Source organism: Cottoperca gobio, chromosome 1, assembly GCF_900634415.1.
Source record: "Cottoperca gobio chromosome 1, fCotGob3.1, whole genome shotgun sequence".
NCBI classification, from domain to species: domain Eukaryota; kingdom Metazoa; phylum Chordata; class Actinopteri; order Perciformes; family Bovichtidae; genus Cottoperca; species Cottoperca gobio.
In genome coordinates this window covers 5,542,936-5,569,312 of record NC_041355.1, presented here as the reverse complement: position 1 = coordinate 5,569,312, position 26,377 = coordinate 5,542,936, and the positions used below count along the sequence as shown (strand labels likewise).

The following is a 26,377-nucleotide window of genomic DNA, read 5'->3' as shown; positions in this document are numbered from 1 at the left end:
AGTCGTTGTCAACGCTGTCGTCAGGATGACGTACCTCTCTCTGTCTCTGTTTGTAGAAACTGTCCCGACTGAAACTGAAGCCACTTCAGCACCGGAGCCCTTCACATCAGTCGACGACAGTAAGTCAGCTTTTATTCTCCATGGTGCTGTTTTTGCTAAAAAAATCCTCCATCTGCAAATAATTCACTGTTCAGCATTAAATATTCATACATATATAATACATTCCCTAGCAGCCCTAAGACCCTCAGCTGCTGGGTTTGTAGAAACTCAAAGACTCCACCAAAAAGAAAATTGGAGTTGCAACTTTTTTCAGATATGCTTCCAAACTTTGAAACAGCCAAACCAAAGATATTAGAGAAGCAGGCTCTGTTGAAATGTTTAAACTTAAAAACATATCTCTTTATCATTCGCCTTTATCATGCTGTTCTTAAATGACCTTTTATGCCTTTAAATGTCTTGTTATTATTTGATTTAAATGACTCTTAATGCATTTAAATGTATTGTTATTAGCTCATTTTTTTTAAGATAATAACTTTATTGATAAAACACCGGGGAAATTCAATTATTACAACAGCTCAAGAGTCAAAGAAGTGATTGAGTGATTAATGAAAATGAGACAGGATAAAAAACAAATTAAATAACATTACATAGCTACATACACCTCACACTTATTGCACTGGGTATTTGCACATAATTGTTGTGTAGCATTGTACTAAATAATATATAAATATAATTGCAAAAGATAGACTGTCATGTTAACGGCTTGCTTTCTGTATTCTTTTTAACTCAACTAAGCACATTGAGCTGCATTGTCTTGTATGAAAGGAGCTATACAAATAAAGCTTTTTATTTTGTATTTAATGGTACTCACTGACATGTTTCAGTAAAATCATCCAATCTTTCCTCTACTGTTGTTTCCAGCTGAAACTATTAATAATGAAGATTATGGTGGCTCAGGACGTACACTCCCTTTTGATGGTATGTCAGACCAACCATAACCTAACATACCAGCACATTTACAGATTTACATTTACAGATTACTGTAAATGTAAAGAGACTTTACGACTTGTATTAATAATTAAACAACAGGACAATAAGAACTACACTGCAGCTGGACACATTTATTATTCATTTACTTTAGTTTATATTAGAGATGGGAAAAATGTGCAAAAACAGTACAAATGAATAAATACATGTTACATTACATATACATAAAAAATGCACTTCCTATAATACATCAAAACAAAAACAGGGCATGCATTTGGAAAAGGACAAGTAGAAGCAGCAGTGACATATTTACATTAAGAACGACATTGCAAACAAGCCGGACATATAGAGAGCTGTACGTTTTTAGTTGTCGGATGAATTCATATACACAACAAATCTAAAGACTGATGACTGACTGATAAACGTTGACTTTGTCTTTAGACTCAACAGAGGACCCCATCGTTACAGGGTCGACCGACTCACCAGATGGAGAAGAATTGATGGATCCCTCCGTCATCATGATCCCTGTGCTGCTGGTGTTCCTAATCATCAGCATGATAGTTTGTGGCATTTTCATCAACCGCAGGTGGAGAAAAAAGGCGCTAAATCAAGGTATGTATCACAAGAGGGGACACTTTAAATGGGCTGTAAACCCCAACATATTTCCCCTCTTACTCCTGGTCAATGCAGATGGTTTTGTTTCATTTGCAGAGATCTGGGGATGGGGGATTATTTAAATGTTGTTGTTTTCCTTTTAAAATCATTGAGAGACAGTAATTGGAACTATTTTCTATTAAAAAAAAAAGTCCACAGAAATGTCATAAAACTTATAAATATAGTAATAAAGTGTCTCAATCTCAAATTTTTATCTTTAAAAATGGATACCATGAGGGTTAAAAGGGAAAATATATTATTTTGTAATTTGGGGGGAAATGACCTTATATGATTGAATTTATATTGATAAAAAAAAAGCTACTTACCAACACTTGTTATTTAAATAACTACAAATTAACTCAACTTATTGAGCGTTTGGATCTTTCAAGTTAAAGGTGTATTCAATTACTGTAATGCCATTTGCCATTTGATCCTCATAAAGATGACTGAGCCTTGTTTTCTCCTCATAGAGCTGAGAAAAGAGGATCCATATTTAGACGGGTCCAGTACAGAGAAGGTGCCAATGTAAGTATTGAGAATTTAGTTGTTAATTTGTTCTACATGCTGCTAATTGGAAGGTCTGTTGTCAACTGTTTAAAATGTACATTTTGAAAGAAATGTGTCAAATACTTAGAAAAAGATTTCTCTCATTGTGTTATTTCCTGTTTGAAAAACACGAGTATGTGAACAGGAGGTTTGGTTTTCATATGTATATCAGTGTGACTTATGTTAAAGTAAGATAGAGTCAACACAAGTCATATCTTGTGGATACATATCATTATTTGCTGCTACTTAGAACATCCGCAAAATATCTATGCCTACATCTCTGATCCCTTGAGTTGACTCATTTTCTTTTGCTTTGATATTCTTCTGCTCTCGCAATGTGTGCAGGTGCACAGCTGTGCAGGGAGACAAAAAAAACACTTCCAATAATACTGGAAGAAATTGTGAAAACTGTGAAATCAGTATTAGATAAAAACACAATAAATTCAATAAGATTGAATTTAAATAAAATGTAGATAAACAAGGGGAACACCAAAGAAAACAAAATGGGATTTCATAAAACTGTATCGCCAATGAAAAGTCAAAACTAGGTCATCAAAGAAAGTAAGTACATAGTAAACATGTAAACATAGTCCACATAAGTAAAAGTAAAAACAGTAAACCACATAAACAGTTAGCCCAACATTGTTGTATTAGCAAAACATTAGCCTTTTAAAGCTAATGAGCAAAAACAATCCCATAAAAGCTTCAGTAAAAAAGTGTTCTTGCTCCAACAGTGGCATTTTGGGGAGTGGATAAAAGATAATTGTCAATATTTGCTTTGTTACAGATCTGACAAAATGGCGGATGTAACAATGTCATTTAAACTGTAACTGCCACGGAACTCTGCCAGTAGTGGTTGCTATAGCAATAGAGTGCTCAACTGTAACCATGTAACAATGTCATTTAAATTGTAACTGCCACGGAACTCTGCCAGTAGTGGTTGCTATAGCAATAGAGTGCTCAACTGTAACGGGCCGTGTCTATGGTAACCCAGTTGATTTGCGGAACTCTCGTGAGATGGTTGAGGTCAGGACGGCTCGTCGGGCAGTGAGTCTCACAAGAGTTTCAAGGGTTACCATCTGGACACAACCTCTGAAACCAACTGCCATGTCAGAATCACTGTAGTGAGTTTGTTTACCTGTTTTTCTATTTGATCTTCTAAACACTTTGTACCTTCCAGGCCCATGTTTGAAGAAGACGTGCCCTCCGTGCTGGAGCTAGAAATGGAAGAATTGGACAATTGGATGAAAAATGATTGTAGGTATCTTTTTAAATCGAGCTGGAGCATATACAAACATATAGTAAGTAAGTAAGTAAATAAGATTTTATTTATATAGCACCTTTTGAAACAGGGAGAAACATTCATATACAGTTATAAAGAGACACATATACAAATACATGAATTACTTATGGTTCTTATTTTCAAGATGTTGTCTGTTGTACCATTTGTTCTCACTGGACTTCGTATTGACATCCTTTGTGTCTGATTGTAATAAAACAAAAATAAAACATAAGAAACAATAAGATTATTTGGGGGAGTTCATCCAGCAGAGGTCACTGTTGCTTTAATTGTTAAACGTGTCTGTTGTCAGTCAGTAAGTTTTGCAAACACTGTATATTTCATAGTTTAGTGAATATTTGAGTTCTCTCAAGTGTTTGTTCATTGTTGGCTCTAGGTGAAGCTGCAGAGGACTCTATACATCCATGAATCTATTTACGGTGAGCATGCTTTACATCTATTAAAGGTACAGTACGTACAACACATACACATTTTATTCAGTTGTCATTCATCCGTCATGATCAGAGCGTAACATGTAACAATTACATGTTAGTCATAATATGAATTGAAATGTGTGATAGCTTTAACTCTAAAAAAAAGGTTTTAGATATCGAAACAAATATAAATACATAAAATAAAAGTGCATGAGTATAAATTAGCTTTATTCTTTAATATTTTCACTTCTGCTCTTTGGGAATGTTGACCAAATGATAAGAGTCACTGTGTCAAAGTTTGAGCAATTATTCAAACTGAAACAATAATAATAATAATAATAATAATACCACTGAAAATAACCAATGTAAATAACACAAACCTATCATAATCAAATAGGATAATATACATTTTATTTATCGAAACATTTGAAAATAATATTCCCTGTTTATTTATCCTCACTTTGAAGAAGTCACAGAGTAATTCAGGATATCACATTCAGTCCAGTTCCTTTATAAGTATATGATCCTTTGATTACCAATCCCAATACCCCCCCATTACCTTTTTTATGCCATTTTATTATAATTAATTTTCTTTGCTGCTGTTTTTCTCCATGAATTACAATCGGTTACATTCATTCAATACAATAATGTAAATATCTATCTTACACAATAATGCGAACACAATACAGATCAATAGTCGACTGTTTCCAGCCCGTGTTTGTTGTGATGCACCAGCTGGTTTCAGTATAGCTGCGGCTGATCAACTGTAACCCTTTCGTCATTTCACATGGCACTTGTCGAAGGCACAAACACTCCTAACACCTGCTAGTGATTATTCTAGGCATGCATAGAAGTGTGGCGCAACTTAACCCCGGGACAGTCTCGGTACTGGAAAGTCTGTGAAGGCGAGGTCAAGGTCCACTTCACTAACTGTTGACCAACATCCTTTACACATGGCTTTTTCTCAGGATTTTATTTCTAAAGCTGTGCAAGGGTTAGAGTGTACTTTCATTCAATGTGGAAGCACTCTGTACTCATCAGGTTACACAAGAGTTCTCAAAACAAAAAAGAAAATGTGATGTTACTGCTGCTGTAGTTGAAGGCTGCAGCAGCTCTGGCCAGATCCGTGAACTTCCACAGTACCTTGGGCAAATTAAAGAAAGAAAGCATTTACAAATGTTGTTAAAGCTTCAAAAGCAAGTTTTGAAACCAGAGAAGATCTACTCTCAAAAGAAACATGGTTTGGTGTGTAGAGTAAACAAAAACAGTAATCACGTAAAAGTGTTGTTACGGTCTAATTATATCGACTAACGTGCGCTCATAAAATAACTAGTTTAGTAAGAGTAAAAAAGTATCTCATGAAAAAAAACTACTGAATTAGTGAGTTACATAATCTTTATGCAATTTATTACATCAATGTAATGCATTCAGGTCCTCAACAAGAAATAACACATTTGAAGTTCATATTAATAGTCATTAAAGTGCCACTTCCAGAACCAGACAAATGTCAAAATATGTGTTATTAAGCACTTAATGAATCCTCAAAGGAGAGGCTTGGATGCACTCTGCACGTGTGGTGGGGGGGGGCATTCTGGCACTGGCTGTTGATTATAAAAATGATTTAGAGCTAAATATACAGCCCAAAGTAATGGAGTCTCTCTGACATTGTCTCCTCTCTCACATGATTTCTTTACCGCAGGTGAACAGAGGACGCTCTCCAGGAAACAGACAACAATGCATTGATGCCAACTTGGACGTTCTGACCTTCCGATAATAATCCAGCAACATCTGTGACCACAGAAACTAATTTGACTGCCAAGAAACAACACTTTAAGGACACTAGCCAACATTACTTTCATTTTTACAGTAAAATAATCAGTAAGATCAATTAATAGTTAATATTATCGCAACTGTAGGCTGTCGTTCTTGCTGAAAGTCTTCAGTGGACAGCAATGTGCAACAATTGGACTCCTTCAGTGTTGTGTCTTTCGAGTATTGTTTCTGTCATGCATTGCATTACATTTAAATAGCTGACTTGTAATAACTGCATTCAACCATGTGGGTACAACCCCAAAAGTGCAAGAATCAAGCAAGTACATTAACATCCAATATCCTGATATACTTCAACTGCCACATTTAGAGAGAATATTTTTTTATCTTTTTATTTCACGCCAATAAGTAATCGGTTATAATCCTCGTTAATGCAACGTATTTTCTGCCTCGATGAATCACACGGAGAGAAAAGTATTACATTTAAACCTAAAGAAACGCTGTGCTGTACCAACCATTCCCTTTTCTGCAGATTCACACTGTTAAAAGAGTCTGTGGTCATCTTAAAGCACATTAGGCTGATACTCTTCTCCACCACTCAGATATGACTGCTCTCTTCAGCTCAAAGCCTGTGGTATTACACTGTGTGACTCCCTCCAGCTGCAGGTTTTAACTGGGAAATATCCTGTTGAAGATCGCAGGCATGCATGACAGCGAAGGCTGCTCCTTTTCATGCCTGTGCAGAGCTGCTGAGGACTAATGGAGAAAGGGTTTCTTATTCAGAGACTGAAATCTCTGAGTGTGAAATTAGTCACACTCTATTTCTGAGTGTTTTGATAAATGATTACTCGTTGCTGAAACTTTCTAAAAGCTGCTGCTACTGATAAGATTCCTATCTCACCAAACAGTGGATAATACTTTGTGTCTGCAGATGCTGTTCAGATGTTTTGTTTCCAGTTTTTGGCATAAAAGTGTTGAATCTGAGCAGTCATGACATTGATCCTAATGTGATCTTTCTAAATGTGTCAGTAAGTATTTTGCAGTATCTATGTGTAAATATGAGAATACAGTAAACCAAAAGATATTATTTTCAAGGAATGCCTTTTGTAAATATGTCATATGAGGCTGTAGCCTGTTGTTTTGCTGTTGAAGCTTTGAATAAAATTTTAATTGAACAGATCTTTTGTTAAAATCATGATGGTCGCTAATGTCGCTCGGTCCACCGCTTTGTCTCAAAACAACTATTGGATGGATTGTCATAACATTTCGTACAGACAGTGTCACGGTGGGGAAAAGGTGAGGACTCAAATGCAAGACGGCAGACGAGGAGATTAACAAAAAGAGGGCTTTATCCCAAAAAGCTTTACAAAATTACAAAAAGTAAACTGAAAAGACCAACCGAGGGAGCACGAGGGAGCACGAGGGAGCACGAGGGAGCACGAGGGAGCACGAGGGAGCACGAGGGAGCACGAGGGAGCACGAGGGAGCATCTGCCAGGGTGACACTTAGATGACAAACTGACAAGGGACACTGGGAAAGACAGGGATATATACACAGACACTAAACGAGGGGAACGAGACACAGCTGGGGAGAGAAGCTAAAACACAAGGGCAAGGTGAACGGACACAGGAGGAACAAATCAACAATCACAGAGAGGGAAAACACACAGACGGGAAGTACAACTAGACATGACATAAGGGGGAGTGAACACTTCAAAATAAAACAGGATATACAAAATCACGATCATGACAGACAGTCATGGTTCCCAAAGGTTGAATCCTGCTGGCTTTGGTGATCCTCTGACTTTTCCTTTAGCGTCACCATGAGGTTGACATTTGTAATTTTGTGTGAAATGCCTCGACAGCTATTCGATGGATTGCCAAGAAATTGGATACAAACATTCATGTCCCCCTCAGGATGAATTGAAATATAAAATGTGCATGTAATGTAATAACTTTTGTGGTTTAGTGCCATCTTCAGGTGAAACCTTCAGGATCAAATACCTTCAAAACTAAGCTTGAGCTGTACTTCATGCTAATTAGTATGTTAGCGTGCTAAGATGAAGAATATGTTAAACATTTCACCTGCTACACATCTGCATCTTACTGTTGTCATTGTGATGTTAGCATGTTGATGTTTTAGCTCAAAGCACCACTAAATGCAGCCTCACACAGCCCAGTCGTAGTCTTGTATATGAGGTTTTATGTATAAAACGTACAGTCTTTCTCAAAAATAAGATTATTGGCATATTCCATCCATGCTCACACCTGTTTTAATCTTCAACTCAAAACCTTTTAAATCTTCATACCTGTTTAAAAACAGCAAGTTTAGCATCTGTCCAATAAGAGCTCTGTCTAAAGGAGTTGAAACCAGTAGAAGGTCTGAGGGAGCAAGGGCAGACGATCCATGCAAACCAATGAATACAAATGAGAAATGAGACTCTTGCTCCATTTTCTCTCTCTTTCTCATCATTAGATTTCCAGACAGCAGTTCTGTCTGTCGCCTGGTAATGTCTGCATCATCGCCGCTGTCTGGCTGCTCAGTCACTGCTGACTAAACAATGACAATTTCATTATACACAAGTAACGCCTATAAAGGAAATACTGAGTTACTGTTTACACAGGTATACCAAGCCTGTTGCCTTTTGTTCGGAAGTAATTTAACCTAATTGTTTTGTCTAATCATGTTTTTACCACCTCAAGGATAAGATCAATTAAAATTTTCAGAAAGACAAGACACCATCTTACATTGTTCTCTCTTTTCTCACCTTGTGTTGCAACAGCCTCTTCACCAAAACACTATTGACAGGCTACAAACTGTACAAAACCTCAGCTGCCAGGCCTTTCATCAGAAGTCTGTGTGACCACATTACACTGGCTCACAGAAAGCTTTACAACAAAGTGAGTTTACTACTCATGTTTAGTCAAGTCATGTCAAGTGTATTTATAGAGCACATTTAAAAAACAAACGTTAACCAAAGTGATATGCAAAGAGATTTAATTAAACCCATGTAGATCAAGTAAAAACACAAACATAAATAAGAGAATATGAGTAAATTATTATAATCATAGAATATCAGTTTTGCACAAACAACTAAATAAAATACGAACAAATAAAAAGTGTGGTAAGTCATATCTTCCTGATGGGGCTTCAGAAGGGTTTGAAAGGTTTCCATGGAGGGGAATATCTAATTGTTAGTAGCAAACTATTCCAACAACTTTAAATCCTGGTTTTAACTTAGAAGTTTAGTGCTACTCATCCTGTAAAAACAGTTGTGTAATGTCTTCTGTGGCTTTGGACAAGCTCTAAAAGAAATACTTATTTGACATCACTCATTCAGTTTTGAAAAAGAGAACTTGTCATATTTAAGAGTTTTAAAGATGTTTTCCTGCATCGGGGACTGTTTTGGACTCTCTTGGGGCTACTAAAGACGTTTCTTATTGACTTATTTCTGACCTTTCACTCTCATATGAGCCGGTAAGTAGCTTGAGATCTTTGGGCAGAGGTCTTTTGTTTGTTCTGGAGTCCAGACTTAAAACTAGAGGGAGCAAGTCTTTGCAGTCAAAGCCCCGAGGCTACCAAACGACCTGGCTGAAGAAATAAATCAGGCTGAACGAGCAAAGCAGACTTTTATTTGAGAGTTTATCCTGATTTTACTTAAGTTCCTTGTTTCCTTACATATGTTATTATGCTGGAATTTGTTTTACATGCAGTATTTCATTCAGTTTCAGTTTAATAGCTTTTTTTTGTCCTCTAAGTTTTTACATTTGCTTTTAAAATAATCTGCAGATTCATTGATGGAGAAGAAAATGTTGCAGCCCGTGTTTTTAATTAGTTTCCTTGTGGGAAGTATTTAAAAACGTTTTAACGTACGCTACAGATAATATTATTTTGATTACATTGTAAGCTCATAAATACAAAAACACCTTATTGAGAAAGTACAAACACTGTAACTCTACATTTCTACCCTGAGATGCTCTCCAGCAGCAGGTTTAAGGTTTTTCTCTCTGAGTGCAGGCGGTGTGACTTTCAAACAGCTTTGTTCAGACTGTGCCAGATTCTGGCTGAACTGGTTTACATGCAAATAAAACAACAACGATTCTTACCAAACATGACTGTGGGAGGAAATAGGCAAATAGTCTCACACCAGGTACGGAATATTTGCTGGTGTATAGGACGGGTTTGTCTATAGTTTGGATTAAAGGAAAACTTCACCCACAAAATGACCCCTTTGGTCAAAGTAACACGGGGGGGGGGGGGGAGTAAGTCATATACAAACGGTCATTTTATGGCTGAAGTATTCGTTTAAAACCTTGTCTGTCACAGCGAACAGAAATGTGATGTAATCCCCTAGAGGACGCATTCATAACCTCATATTTCCAGTGACCCGTCCCTGAATTTGCCAAGCTGTTGTAGACTGAATCAGTCCACCCAGCAGGCGCTGTTGCTGCCCGTCACACTATCAGCTCCATTTCACAGCCGTGTTTGTTTGCCTTCCAGCGCTGTGATGTTACAGAGCATCAACTGTCTGTCGCAATCATCGCATTCAGTCATTCTTAGGCAATCTTTGAGTGGAAAACACAGCGTACACCAGGGAGTGTGTGTGTGTGTGTGTGTGTGTGTGTGTGTGTGAGAGAAAGAGTGTGTTTATGACATTATAGGAGACTTGCTTCACAATAGTTTTGAGTTTGGTCCTTTGTAGAGTCGGAATGACAATTTTAAAGCGTGTGAAACTTTTTCACTGCCTCTTATGAAAGACTGCTTGTTGCATCATTTGGACAACATTTGATAAAAACACATCGATCAGGGCTGTCCCTGAGGACTCACAGGTCATGTCCTCTGTACTTTTTCTCATGAAATTTGAGGATCTTAAGCAAATATTTAATATTTTATGATTGAAAGTCACACACGATGCAATGATGCAACTATTTTCCTTAGAAAACTTAGAAACATTATGTATAACTATATCAATTAACAAACTTACACAAGACAAATAAAAAATAAAAATGTGATAAATACAAATAAATATATTTTTAATTAAATATATAAATATATTTATATACAAACACATATTATGGCTATATATCTATATCTATATCTATATTAATGTTTGCTCCTACAGCTAGTAATCACCAATGTCCAACTTCATTTCACCATACAGTCAACATAAAGTGAGGAAATACAAATGTTTTCACATGAATATAAACTAACAAAAAAAGATAAAGCAAAACAGTTTAAAATTTACACGTTGTATGATGATTCAGGTTTCTTCAAAATGATCAGCAGTTGTGTGTTTGTGGAAATACTGAGATATGATCTCAGTAATTCTAAAGTCTAACACATGCAACACTCAGGATTATCCAGTATATGTTAGTGTTCAGTATCATTGCACAAACAGCCAAAACAACACGTAGAGAGAGACTGCAATGAAAAGCTCAGGCCTAGAGTGTGTGAGTAGCCCGCTTACAGGAGCAATTTCCATAAAAGCACACAGCTACAGATAGTATTTAGTAACAAAGTGAGGATATTTACAGTCGTTCTTTGTTTCCAGGGTCTGCTTTTCTGTATTCATTGACCAGATGCCAGTCTCAATTCCACACTTCTCAGGATCACATGTTTGGTGCTTAGTGATATCTCAGGGTTTCAGACTCTCCCTGGAGGATCCAGATACAGGGCATGAAAATGACCATGAGCCAAAGCTAACCATGGCTGGCAATGCAGGCCGGACTTGAGCAGCAGTGGCGTCACTGTAATCCACGATAACCAGATTTTTTTGGCTATGAATAAATGAGGCTCAACATGTTGCAAAGTGTCTATGTTTTCATCCAGCATGATTTCTGACACAAATTTTGATTTGGAGTCTCTCACTCACATGTTTTTCCCCCCAAAAAACCTTTATTGATCAAAATATATTAACATTAACATTTACATTTTAACATAACAACCTCCTTGGAATTTTTAAATAGAAATTAAAGACCTATCTTTTGAATTTGGCTTTTAACTATACTGGTTTTAAACCTTGTTTTTATTTCACTATTACTTGTTATTGTTTATTTTCATCTGATCTTATTTTGTTAAGCACCTTGGGATGCATATATGCATGAAATGTGCTCTACAAATACTTTAACATTTATTTCTTTTTAAAAAGTGAATGGGAGGTACAATCTAAGTTTATATGGTATATAGTAAAATAGAGTAGAAATAAAAATGGCAGAAATAGTAAAAGCAGATCCACATTTAATTTTGTAGATACTCTTTTTGTTGTGTATAAAGATTATGTATTATCTTGTGATTTATCTTCAAATATTCTACTTGAAGTGAGGTTTTGTACACAATTTCACTCCTCATATAGGAAAATGTTTCTCCAGAAATTAGCCCTTGTATGGTATCAATCTTGTATCTTATTTGTTTAATGAAAATGGAAACATGTATGCTTAAAATAAATTCATGATGACTACTGATAGAAAATGTGCATCTGTTTGTGAAGCTATTGCATATGGTCTGTCTTATTCAATAAAAAGGAAATATTGGCTTTGAATTCATTAACAATTCAAACCACAAGCAATTTGAATAAGTGGTCTAGAAAACACGGATTAAAAATACAATAATTAGCATATTCAAAGTGCATTTCACAGACAAATAGAGATCACTTCAAACCCTCTTGGAAATTATTTTGGAATCAATTCATTGAAGATAATAACTGGAATAAAAATGTGTCATTACCATATGAATTCTGCATATCCAATAAAGCTTGAGAAACACATTTAAAATCCTGCTTAACCCGTTACACTTACTAATGTTTTTATTCCATGCTTTATTGATATTGATGTAAATCAGTGAAATGTTAACTCCTTACTGTCCAAAAGGCCTCTCAGTTTCAGAGTTTGGGTTAAAGTCAAAGGGTGATCAAACATTTGCTGAACTAGCACCTCAGCTTTGGAACCGTCATCCAGAATAGTATTTGATCTGCTGACACTGTTTCTGCTTTTAAATCCTGTTTTAAGGCACATCTTTACAGACCTGACTTTTAACCTGACAACTTCTTATTTGTTTACATAATACAACTCTGTTGTGCAACTACCTGATTTTAAGTTTATTTTAATAGTTTCACTTGTTCTATCTTTTGGATGATTTGTTTATAAATGTCTTTTATATTCTTTTTTTAACTGTGTGTTTTTAGTTTGTTTACATTTGTTATTGCTTTTTTCTTTAGTGTTATACAAGTAAAAAACATTTTATTTTATTATTAATAATTGTAGGCTATTTTTCGGGCAAATTAACCTGAACCACTTACTAATTTCATAGTGTATTTAATAATAATAACAATATTATTATTATTATTATTATTATTATTATTATTATTATTATTATTATTATTATTATTATTATTATTATTATTATTATTATTATAGTCTCTCAGGACTGTGGCACTCGCTGTTGATTATGTGTTGGGACATGCTGGATTTGTACCTTTAAAATGATAATGTATGTGGGAATATGATTAACATTTAGGTAATTATTAAAATTAGATTTGATTTACACTAAAGTAAACAGTTATACTTCCTATGATAAACATTAATGTGATCATTTATGTGTATATGATAAACATTACGTTCATTATTTAAGTTATAAAAAGGGGTAGGACCTTATAAACGTTCTCCTGTTCGGACATGTCATATTTATCTATTTTGCTATTGAGAATTAGCTGTATATATGTTAACTGTTGTTTATTGCTTATTTTTGTTTTGTTTTATTATTATTTTGTTTTATTATGTTCGAAATAAAATGTATCTATATCCATTATATATGATTAGGTATAGTATATTTCAATATACCCAAAAAAAGTACTACAGTATTATTCTGTCATGGATGTCATCCATGGAATATATTATTACATCATATTAAAGCGCCCACGACCAAACAAAAACGTGTCATCATCATGTTGCGACAGCCACTCTCTCCAGTCGGTAGAGAGTCAGGAGGAGACGAACAAACCTGGCGGCTGTTGAAGAGCCTGTGAACGGCTAAATCACTCACAACTGGCCCGCTGTTTGGTCTCAGTGGAAGTGTTTCCCCTCTTGTAATAATCGGACGCCTTCATATGTCGCTCAGTGAAAGAACAGAGTCAAAGGGTCGACCAACAGAGCAGCTAACGTTAGCGGTGTTTTACTAGCCTGCTAACATCACACCAGCTTGGCTTGTGGAGGCTAGTTAGCTCCTCTGGCTAACGTGCTAGCTGCTGTTAGTTAGGTGCAAACACTTGACTTGCTGCTGGTGGGAAGAAGGAGCGTTTAACCTCATCGTTAGCTTCATCAAGCTCCAAAGGATATATCTTGGTTTGGATACACGACCTAAAGGAATCAGCGGAGAGGCCTGCTGTCTTTGTTCAACACTACGTTTCTAAGGTAAACACAGTATAAAATTACAAAGTGCAAGATCACAACTGGGGAATAATGTAGTAAAGGACCAGTGGAAGTGGGCCTAGCATTAGCCAGCTAGCTCATTAGCTTAGCTGGGTTAGCATTGCTAACGCTATTAGCGAGCTTAACGCACTTGTGTTGATGTGGAGCATGTTAGCGATTTTGAAAGAAGTTATTATCTGTCAGATTCAGCCCACTGGCTGACTGTGCTGTGTCGTGATGTTTTTCAGCGTTGATTTAAAAATATTCAGACTGAGTTTTAGTGCCTGTAGTGGCTCACTCTGTCGGTAAAACTTTTGCCTTTTTAAACAAGCTTCTCAAACTTCGAGTCAAAAGCTGCACAGTGCGAGGAGTTCAATCCGCATGCAACAGTTAATCATGAGATGAGCCCAATCCTGATCAAAGCGAGTGTATATAGTTTTGGTTTTAGTGTACATGATAAAAGTGTAGGTGCAATTTGGGAGTGGATTGATCGGGGGGTTTCTCTTGACAGTCAACGTTGTATGTCCTAAATGCGAGCAGACCCAATGCGAAGTTAACTTGTGCCTCACTAGTGTAACGTTTTATAAATCCAGATGTTGTCGGGAGCTCACGTATGATAGAAATTCACCCGACCATAGCAACAGTTTGCAGGTTGTTTTTAGAGATTTGGGGGTGCTAACATTTTTGGAAAACACAGAGGAATGCTCTGATTTCGCAATGCACAGGAGCATTTCTTCGGTATTGCATTTAGTTGGAGGCATAGCAATACAGACGGATATAGTTACAGATGTCTCGTCTCCTTTTTTCCCCTCCCTCACATCAAGTTTCCCACCATAACCCATGCTGCATATAAACTCGCACAGGAGCAACTTAACTCTTAAAGAATGTAGCTCTTGTAGTAATAATGGATTTGCTGATTGTTACAAAGTTTTTTTTTTTTAAATAAGGTACATCTAGTCAAAAGTAAAGAAATCCTTCCTTCATGAAGGTTATGATATCCAGTTTTTGTTGACATGTTGGGATTCAACTATTCTTTTGGAAGCTGTAGTTTGTTTAGCTGTTGACTTGATAGTGAGAGGTGCTTCTAATATTTAGTCTTTTGGAAATATATCCACACATATATATAGTGGTTGAATTATCAGATTTGCATATAATAGAAGACTGGACTGTTGGCCTTGGCAGAGGTCTGCCCTCTCAGAGTGGGCTTCTAGTTTTCAAAATCGTCTGCAACAGTACAACCACATCTTTCACCTCTCCACATCCAAAGAATCTGTCATTTCTGTACTGTCTGAGCTATTTTAACCGTTTTTAAGGATGAATCCAGTTTGATTTCTCTGTATACTCTTATGTAAGAAGTCAAGAACAACAACACAATTTATCCTCTACAATACTGGTGTCAGACTTTTACTTTATTTCAACATGAAGACCATTTCATTATGTTATTTTTGTTGTCATTTTTGTTTTGTTGAACAAAGATGCACCTGCAAAGATAACAGAGGATGATGAGAAACTTGGATAAGGTGTTTACATAACACGCAACCCAATTTCTATTAGTTATCAAGGTAGCAAGTACAGGTTTTTCAAAACAGGGATACATTTTTATAAAGGTTTCTGATGCCAGGATGAGATGTTTACATGTGCTACACATAATAGGAATAGTGCTTGAGCGCACTCACTTTTAACATGATTTTGACCCCATAGCTTCGTGTCTAAGGTTAGACAAACCTGTGTTCACACAAACTCAATTCTGGAACTGATCATTGCTGTTATACATCAGAATTACAAGTACAAAAAAAAAGTTTCCGTTTCACTTCTCTCCACACCCTGTTTCTTATTTTAGAAAATGGTATATTTTGCATGTGCTGTTCTTTTAGTCTCAGTTAAGTTTGAGACAAGTTAAGTTTAACATTGAGATCATTTACCATCCCTAATAAAAAAAAAGACATTTCACAAAAATGGTGTCCAGCCATTGTTAAAACCAAGGTCAGGAGAGGTTGTGAAGTCGGGTCAAATGACACGTTGACACAGCCAGCACAGGGTTAACCTACTTCACTGTCGGTTTGAGAGGCGTTGTTGACTTGGCTCTTATTTCCTCTCCAGGAGAATACTACCGCTCTCCACCCTACCTGCTAGTTAACTGAATTCACTTGACCTCTCAGGGCTGAGCCTGTCCTTGATGAGATGGCAAAAATAAGGAACATCTGTCTCCATGTGACAGAAACGGCATGGTAAAAATGTGTCTGTTATTGATAAGCCGTATGAAAGCTCTTCTAAGAAAAGAAGGAAAGGAAAGAATAAAGATGTTTTTTCTGTGTGTTGTTTTGAATGTAGAGCAGTGTCTTTCAGGACAATATCAGATAAGAGCCATGTCTTGACAAAACATCTTGGGGGCAAGACATTTAAGTACTGTTTTATATCACACAGATTACAAAAGTGCAACTGTAAAGGTGCTTTTCTTTTTGCACAAGATCCATGTGATGCCCAGAGCATAAACACAGAATACACCACACAGTCAATAGACTGAATATATATACTTTACTGTTTACTTATCAAATTGGATCTACAGCTACTCCAACAAAGCTTTTCCTTCATATATAATTTAAAACAACTTTCTGTATACAGTGTGGAATAGAAACCCATAGCATAAAGTTAACCTCGCTCCAACACACCACAAGATGAAGAATCAGAAATCCTTTATTAGTCCCACAACGGGAACATTTACCTTGTTACAGCTAAAGAACAAGAAAGCAAAGTGGTGAGTACACGATTAGAGTAAAAGTAGTAGAAGCACAAAGTCGTTATTGTATGAAATTAGGCTATACCAATATAGACTCTAACTTTGTCTCTAATAATGTGCCATATACTGTATGTTTGTCCTTAGAAGAGATTATAGAAGAGGTCGACAACATGTTTGTCACAGTCACCAGAAATAAGTCTGTTTATATGAATTTAAAGAACCACTTTGTTTTCTGGAATTCATCCTGTTCAGTTTCCTATTTTGGCCTCATAAAGCCACAATGTATCAATCTACATAATAAGACTACATCAGTATGGTTGTTAAGTGACCTAAGCTTTTGTTTTTTTTGGTTGTGTAAAAAAAAAAAAAGCGGTAATTTAGAGGTACGCTTGGTAATCTCTTGTAAGTGTGGGGACGTTTTTGTCATTTATTAGATGTTGTATAATATTGTCGTCGTTTGTGCCCTCTTTGCATGTAATTTCTCATTACATTTAGTCAAGTTATGGTCCATTAATTCCTCATTTTTTATCCTGGTTTGGTGAATGGAAGAGGCTGTTTATTATCTACAAACCAAGCAGCTACGAGTTTTCTTTTTTAAATTGCCCACAAGTCAAAATATCCGCTAAGTATAACCCTTCAGTTCATTTTATGACGTTAGGGACATGTACGTTTATGTGTTTCCTCCATGGTTAAGGGTCTGTAAATAAGAATTAGAGTTGGGAGAATGCAAAGTCTGACAATATTGTGACAAGAATGGCATATTTTCAGTTCACATGGATCAGTGTGATGAAATATCCTTTTTCTGGCTGTGATCGTTGTTGCAAGGCCTTGGAGAGTGAGAGATGAGGGTTATCCTAGACTTTGTTTGTAGAAAGCTTCACATTCCCACACTCCTGACTGTTGCTGTGTAACTGACCTCAGGGCCTTCCTTAGACCATTCTCATATGGACAGTGAGATTTCCTGGCTTTGAAGCTCGTATTGACAAAACATGAAGGGGGGGAGACGAGTGAGATGGGTTATTAAGGATGTCAATAGAAGGGAAGTCGGGTGTCATACATTCCTGGAAACAAGACAGATTTAAAAACATTTTTTTTGCATGAGGTTAATAATTTTCTAGTTAAACTTATTTTGAGGAACTGGGCTGATGACATATTTCCTGTAGGCAACCACATATCCCTCTGATTGTTAATCCATTTATGAAACATATCATGTAATCTTAGATTGTTGGGTAACGGGGGGGAAAAGGATGTTGGGATTATATGATGTGCATTTTATAGATTTTATACCTCTGTGACACATGGAAGCTTGCAAGTGAGGTTTCTACCATCCCCCAAGCTCACCTCTCTTTGTGTACGTTCCCTCAACCATCGAGCAGTCATTACGGGTGGGCCAGTGCAAGAGCCTTTACCCTTCTCCCACTAGTGTTTCCTCCATTTATGTTTTATTCCAATTTAATAACATCATTTTGCGAGTAATTGTTCAGTGGCATCCCGTTTGTAGGATACAAACCAGAGAAGCTTTGACAGGATCTGGAGTGAAGAGATCTGGAGCACACGCTTTATAGTAGGAGCTTTTTAAAACAAGGTGCAGCAAATACCGTTCTATCATAAAGAATATCTTTATTAGAGTCAGAAGAGGCAGTGTAGACGTTTCAATTTCCTGCCTCACATTGGGAATACCAAGGATGGCAAGGACCATCTGGCTGATGGTCTTGGAGGAAGTGGAAAGGACCAGGAGAACTGAAGAGAGCAGCGTCTGTGTTGAAGTGGAGTGCTGTAGTAATGCAGTGAGGGCTGTTTATTATATTGGGCAGTCCTCCTGGTCCTTTGGGACCCAAAAACACTGTTTAGTAAATGGGACATTTAGATGGCCTAATGTGATTCATGACATCTTCTGGATTGGGGGAATTGATGATGCTGAATTGATGAGCATCCACAGTCCAGAGAGGAGACGTGGGGAAGAATCCACACTGGCTTGTAGTCTGTGTGGGGTTAAAAAAAGAAGTCTCTTATTTGAGTCGCTCTCATTAAACATGTGCCACTTTTTTTTTATCTAGCCTAATTGAATGAATTCTGACAATGTACGAGTTGTTTAGAGAAATGTTCAGGTCTGTAGGAGAGAGGACCCAAGTATGAAAGAGGATGAGAGAAGAGATTAAAGATGTGGAGGAATTGGCAGAGAGAAACTTGAGGAGTGTGTGTGTGTGTGTGTGTGTGTGTGTGTGTGTGTGTGTTTGAAGGGACTTATCTAGAGGCGTTAGTAAACGGGGGGGGAAAGGAAATAAAACTTGAAGAGGAGAAGCAAAAAAGATTAGCAGAGCAGACTCTACAAAAGTCCAGCCTGCTGTCAGCGCAGTGAGTGTGTGGGCAGAGGCACTTGAGCGAAAGTGAGATCAAGGAAAGAGGAAATTAAAGGGCTTTTCTGTGGGGAGCTCCAAGTCACCTTGAAGAGAGAGGATTCTCCCATCTCCAGGAAATCTCATGAAAAAAAATCTCAAAATAGAAACTCATCAACTAGGACTTTGGGGCAACAACAGACAACAACATCAAGGAGGGCAGACATAAAGGTTAGGCTGCAAGTAGGTCAAATGTGTGGATGTTATAACACACACACCTTGGGCCTTTTATCTTCCTACCTCCTTCGAAGGAGCTGCTGTTTGCGGTGTCCAAAAACACTCCTCCGTACACAACTCATTACATAATAAACTCTCAATAGTGAGCAGTAATTGAAGATTTTGCAGCATAATTTTCTCATCTAAATGTGAAGCATTGCACTGTGGGATTTGTCATGGACACTATGACACTCGTAGTAGAATTGTAATAATGGGGAGTGATTTTGGACACAGCATATGCTTTTGTCTCATGTTCGATAGCCACTTGCTAGTATCAGGAACGTATAGAGCAGCATGAGGTTGAGTCCTGGAGGGAAACTGTGATATTGGAACGTAACATGGAGGGTTTCGTTTGCAGATATTAATCGGATAATGTTCTGTAGCATGGAACCTGTGTATGAATATTAATCGAAATAATGTTTCATGCTGATTTTCACCTTTAATCAGTTGTTAGTCGTGTCATAGTAAAAGATGTCAGTTCAAGTACCGACCCCTTTTTTATATGTAACTTAAAATCACGTTTTGACATTGATTTCCCTCAAACTTCTCTCTTCTCACAGCATTTCATTGTTTGTTTTATTGCACGCTTTCATCGTCTAATTTCTCCATCTGTACTGCATCGATCATGCGATAGTATTTTTTGGCCTGTGCTTCCTTCATCTGCTTTTTTTTTTTAATGAGTTTTCAGGGTTAACTGGAGATTTACAGGCAACTACAGCCGAGCGTGGGTGTGTTCTGCAGTTGTGAATGGCCCTCTGCTCTGTATCTGTGAGGCACAAGGAGCACGTTAATAATTCAGTGCTGTGCCATGTAGCTCTGAGTTGGTTAATGAACACAGACAGGAATCTCCCAGGCATATTGCTTTGATGTGGGCTCCACTGTGAACGCTGCGTGACATAGTGCAGGGACGAGAGTAAGTTGCAGATTGGGACATAACAAGTCAATAGTGCATATATTATAGTTAAAAAATTATGCTGTGGCAGACTATTTTATACGATACTGAAAGGAGGAGGAGAGTCTTTATCCTGTCTTAGAAGAAACAGCTTCTTTGTTTCTTGGTGCTGAACACTCACATTTTTACAGGATCCTTTCACTTACCTACAGGAACATGTAATGAGACGATGTTTTCACAAAGAGCAGCCCTTCCAGCTGTATTGGATTTGAAAGTGTGGCGCTAATTAACCTGACGGGACACACCCTATTTTTTCCCCCCTGATGATGGAACATTGTGAGCAATAAATCTGTGTTAATATTGGCAGGAGGAGGGCGAGTAACGCTAGCTGCTGACGCGAGCGAGGTTCCATTGAGTTACATTATGATGCGTTCAAGCTCTATTCAGTAAAGATTTGTATTGTCCGAAGGTTAATTATAACGTTATCGTGTGTAAAATGTGTTTTTGTTTCAGTTTTGGCGTTTTTCTTGAATAGTTGTTTGAATAAAGAGAATATAAAATGGATATTAGAGAGATATAACCTGTTTAACCTTCTAACGCTAGCTCTAAACACCTTGTATTACATAATTAAAACTACTAAAGCCAAGATGTTTTTTTTAATTAAAGCAAATATTTAAATACGTTTTTATTCCTTGATAATAACAAGGTAACAAATAAAATAAAAAGCCTTGCCCGTATATACTCTTTTTTTAAAATTATTTTTTATCAAGAAAAGGGAAAGAAATCATTAATTCCCATCCCTAATTAGTATTGAAAATAAGCAATAGTTGCAGCACTAATGCATTCAGACTGACGGCAACATGGGTTTTTACCAGGTCACAATGTCTGTGTGAAAGGATACAAGCAGTTCCCAACACACAGATCCATCTAAAGCTTTGGTGTGATTTCCTGTCAGCGGCTCTGAGGCTTTCAGTTATGACCTTTTCCATCTTCCCTTTACACAATTGCATCTCTTCACTGCCACCCACCACTCATTCCCTCTCTAATGCCCACCAGTCCTTCTCTGAGACTGCAGCTGAGGTGCAGGATGAAAACCACTTGAAAGGAGGCCTCTCCCAGCAGAGGTCCTCCTGTTGGCATGGAAACGGCTGTCTCTGTGAATGGAGGCTTCTTTTACTCACCCGGTCAGAGGTTTCCCACTGTCTCATGGTCCGAGAGGACCCCGTCAGACTTCTTAACAAGCAGATCGTTACAAGTTCACCAAAAAAACCACGGTTTATATTGGGTTTTATTGTACTGTTTAGTAACGACCTTTGTTGTTTGATACGGCTTCTTTACCGCTGATTGTTTGTGTGATTGTGTTTCACGTTTAGTTCTCCATTATGTGAACACTAAGTTTATTTATATAGCACATTTCAACAAGTGCTTTACCAAAAAAACACATTACAAGTATTAGTTTAAGGCAGAACAATTAGAAATTACATTTAAGTACAATTTAAAAACAGTCATTAAGAAGTAAAGAGAATGGAGATATAAAAAAAGCTAAAATGGAATAAGACAAAAGTTACAGTGCTCTTTAAGCTATGAATAATTATTTGAGTTAATAAAAGACAGCGGAAAAGAGTGCACTAAGGGGTAATGTGGACTCGTGGGGTTGTTTTTCTGACGAGTGACTGTCTTGCTATTCTAACCAAATACTGCATGAAATATGTTATTATCATCTTCCTGTCTTTTTTTTAGTTGATCAATCGACAGATATGTCGTCTTCCAGCTAAATGAGCTTTTTACCAACTACAGAAAAACAAACGCTACTTCGATAGCATCACAGTTTGCACAAATATGATGTCTTCAATCGACACTAGAGTTTAAGAGATGTTTCTGTAAGAGTGGCTCATACAGTAAATGTGTCCACATTTGGATGAAGAGGTATACATGTTGACCAGATTAGCATTACATTTGCTTTATATGCAGGTTAAGCGTATCAGAAAACATTGATTGCGGTCTTAAAAACAATTGCGCTTTGCTTTTACAATCACAATCACGTGATCATCCAAATGTTTTAGCTGCCACTAAAATGTTAAATAGCTACAAATGAGTAATTAGCCGGCATTTCATCAGCCCAATAGGGGGCAGGAAAGACGAACCCTCCGATGATGGAGGGAAAACAATGGGCCGGGTTACTTGTCTAAATTAGTACATGATTAGATATCTTGATGGAAAAACAGCAAGTGTCGGTACTCTGTGGAGCAGGACAGAGAACAACTGACCTAATTATTCATTTCCAAATTCAGTTTAATCAACTACAAAGCCAAGGTCACTGCAGCATGATGTCCTTGTCTTTTCTCTGCCTCACAGGTGTCTGCAGCTGGCACGCTCTTCCCCGTCTGCCCAGCATACTGTTTCCTGATTGTGGTTGCACCATTTGGCAAAAATAATAATTACTCCCATAAATGTGCACCGTATGGTAGAATTTTGCCCATCCGGCTTTAAAGTGGCCAAAACCAACCATAACATTTGTGGCAAATTTAAGTCTAAAACATTGTATTTAGTCTGTTTGTTGATTCAACACTATCATCATTCTTTCATGGTGCCGTTCAGCCAACATGGAAACTGCCTCAAAATCGTCACAGTTTGAAGTTATGTAGATTACAGTTCTCTGGCCCACATTCCCTTTCTTCTGGATGAATTATTTACTGTTTATCAAAATTAGAGTAGGTTGGGCCACGCTTACTCTAGCTCGAAAATGCATCGTGTGTGAATTGATTCCAAGTTGACAGCTTTAAGAAGGCATGAATGCACACAAAATGCCTGAATGCATTGCAGTCTGAAGTTTTTAAGTTGATTTATGTTCTTTATTTCCCCTGTTCCTCTTCATTAGTTTGGTGTCATAAAGAAGTAAAGACACTGTAGGAATGTGTTGCATTGTCATGGTAGGATATCCTCCCTCAGACTTGACCTGGGTGGCTTTCCGTTGGGGACGCAGGCAGCTGGCGGCTCAGTTAAAGGGCCTTTAAGTCTATTAGAGAGGATAATCCTTGAGGGAGAGTTGCAGTGAACAGAAGGAGCAAGCAAAACAATCTGTCTATTCACTTTCCTCACTTTTGATCTGATTGTGTCCCTTGTACATCCCCTCCCGATGCAGCCTATCGCTCTCCTACACATGGCCACCATATGCTTTCTTCATTACTCCCTAAGAGGAAAGAAGGCCTCCCTAAACAAGATGTAGAAAATAGAGAAAAACAATGACGTGACCTCAAAGTTTTCTGCTCTGCTCCAAATAAAGTTTCTATAAACGATCTCTGAGGTGCATTGTTTTGACATTACAAGATGAAAGTTAACAGGCATGTTCTGTCTATTTCTCTGCCGTGTCTTTTGTAACCCAGAGTTGTTTTCTCACTTTTTTCTTTCTTTCTCTACTTTCTCTCTAGCCTCCCACCTTCCACCTTCAGTGCCCCTGGCTCAGTATCACTTCAAAGGGGAAGGTGTGCGGTGCTGCAGATACCCCCAAGCTCCAGCTTTTCCAGAGCCCCTACGCAGTCCTTCGACTGACAGGTGAACCCTTCTCTCTTGTATGAAGCAGTTTTACTGCTACTCTTGTTTCTTTGCTACTATTTCTTATGTTTCTTTTTCCTCTAGTAGCTCTCTGGCTCTTGTTCTATAGAGCCCCAGGCTTAAATGTACACTTGAATTGCATTGTCGCCTTTGTGTGTACACATTAAAGATGAAAGGAATGAGTAACCTGTTGGTATTTGGTTTAAAAAATTCTATTGCATAGATGTTTTAACTTTTTAACATGTAGTTTTTTAAATACTTTTGATAATTATATCAGCCTGAATTGTCAACTTGTGATTGCGTTGCCGTCTCACATTGCCTCCATCCAACCAATGGGGTTCAATTTACCCTAACCAATCACTAGAGACCAACGTACCTGCCTGAATTTAACAACATTTTAAAACGACACTGACGCGTAGCCATGCCAACATACTGGTTTGCTGGGAGTTGTCAAAGTAAATAACAAACTACGACGTTTAGAGATGTTGATAAGACATTCTTTCTAGGGCGCACAGATTCACAACGCTTGACAGCGGCTGGGCCAAGACGATGATTATATATATTTATCGAGATATTTGGCACGGTTGACATATTTCATGGTGTGTGTGTGTGGCTACACTAATACAGATCACAAATTGGTTCCTTTTTCTTTTCTTTTACACATAACGCCTCTGCATTAGAGATCTTGTATATGCCACCACTTTTTGCAGTTGCTGTTCCAAAATATTGAATTATTCCTCTACAGTATCCGTTACTTATAAATGTTTTTTTTCGAATAGTCTTTTAAATATAAAAAATAGTTTATGCGACTATTGTCTAAATCATATCTTTCCTTGTTTTTACTTATGCAGAGGCCGTCGGTAAAACATGTATAGCACTTGGCTCTTCAAATCAAACACTAAATACATGTAGTAATAAATGTGATGATACTCTTTTACAGAACTTGCTTACAAAAATATGTTTTATTATTTTACTTGCATCAGTGCGGTGATTTATAAGTGGTAATATCTATTTTTTTTTTTCAAATTTTGATCGGTGGATTTGAGCTAAAACAAAAATATAATGGGCGAGGGATGGCCGCTCTGTTTAGAGTACCAAAGTATTTTGGTAATGCTCAAAGTCGTGGCATCTGTTGGCTTATCTGTGTTTCCATGGCAACAGCACGCTGCTGCTCAGGTTCCTCATGATTTCCTCTGGGATGAAACACCTCTTAATCTGCTCTCTAAGAACATCTTTGTCCGCCTGTGGATTTGACTGTCTCCAGTGAAAAACGACGATTCTACAATCCCATGTAATCAGGAAGCAGATAATTCTTTAAAAAATCTTTTTATCGAGCTGTTATATTATTTTTTACATACATTCACTCAATTTCATACTTTCTTTCAGTGTTGCATGCAATATTGGAGCCATTAGGGAATTGAATAAAGTAATAGGCACAAAGGTGATATTTAATTAAAATAATAAACAGGCAGAGTAAGAAATATCTAAATACAGACAAGAAAAAGAGATGTAATAATAACAAGAAGAGTTGACCAAAGCCTCCTCCCCGTGATATCCCATTACCATTAATATTTAATATAAAAGTACCTCCTGATGTCACGTAGACAAAGTAAAAAAAAAAGTATGTAAAGTTCAGATAATAATCTCCATTTAACTGTTGGGCATAACGACAAAAGGAAAACGCATCACACGCTGAATAACAGATTACTCACCTTTTTGAAGATGTTCATGTTATGTACATCTTTATGTTGTGTTTATTCTCTGGCAGTAGACTTATGTTGGTATATGCCCCTCTCGGTTTGCAAATGAATCATTCACCCATAGAGCAACATATAATGTAAGTTACAGTTTCAGAGTGCAACTCACTTATACACCGCTGTCGTAAATATGGACGGCCGTGATGTTACATGTGCATTTGTTATAATCACATTACTTATGAATGAAAAAATAGGAAGTTGACAACATTGCTGACAGCCAAAACGGCGAGCAAATGCAACACGAGACATAGCAAGCCAGCTAATATTACTAACAAGTAGTAAAGTGCTTTTAACGTGCCGATAACTTGTCATTATGGCTCATTATTATCTAGCTTCCTCTGCAGTAGCATTTGAAAAAATATAACTTTGCCTTGAGTATGATGTGCTTTAAAATGTAACAGATTATATGTCTAACGTCACACAGAGAAAGCAGACTATTCAGACAGTAGGATCATTGCTTTTCTCTCACATTTGTTAGAACACGTTGACATCTGCACACTGAATATTGATGGGATGCAAATTAGGCATGAAATCAAATTTTGTGATTCTAAAGATATAAAAAAACATGGCCTTCTCTATCTGCATTATGTAATAAACATATTAAGGGATCATATCGACCTGCTCTAGCCGGTTGACAATGAATCTTTGCAGAGCAGGAACAGAACAGTTCTGAGGAAAGGAGAAGTGCTTCAAACTGAATCTGCCTCTCAATCTTGTTATGGAAACTTTTATAGATGTCTGCAAAAGCTTGGAAT

General features: G+C 37.2%; 2 protein-coding genes across 4 annotated transcripts in view; both read left to right on the top strand.

Moving 5' to 3' along the window:
* Window positions 1–6,849, top strand: part of tmem154 (transmembrane protein 154) — an 11,841-nt gene extending 4,992 nt beyond the window's left edge. Inside the window, exons 3-9 of one of the 2 annotated variants that reach the window (XM_029432630.1) lie at window positions 57–119; window positions 922–978; window positions 1,429–1,599; window positions 2,112–2,166; window positions 3,368–3,444; window positions 3,864–3,906; window positions 5,600–6,849. In XM_029432630.1, coding sequence (XP_029288490.1) covers window positions 57–119; window positions 922–978; window positions 1,429–1,599; window positions 2,112–2,166; window positions 3,368–3,444; window positions 3,864–3,895 — 455 coding nt within the window. In that variant the 3' untranslated portion in view covers window positions 3,896–3,906; window positions 5,600–6,849. The remainder of the gene's footprint in view (window positions 1–56; window positions 120–921; window positions 979–1,428; window positions 1,600–2,111; window positions 2,167–3,367; window positions 3,445–3,863; window positions 3,907–5,599) is intronic. The other variant, XM_029432704.1, reaches the window with a different exon arrangement.
* Window positions 6,850–13,638: 6,789 nt separating this feature from the next.
* fbxw7 (F-box and WD repeat domain containing 7) overlaps window positions 13,639–26,377 on the top strand; it is a 100,614-nt gene continuing 87,875 nt past the window's right edge. The window contains exons 1-2 of one of the 2 annotated variants that reach the window (XM_029441199.1): window positions 13,639–14,075; window positions 23,742–23,865. The gene's annotated coding sequence lies outside the window, so the exon portion shown is untranslated. The remainder of the gene's footprint in view (window positions 14,076–23,741; window positions 23,866–26,377) is intronic. The other variant, XM_029441208.1, reaches the window with a different exon arrangement.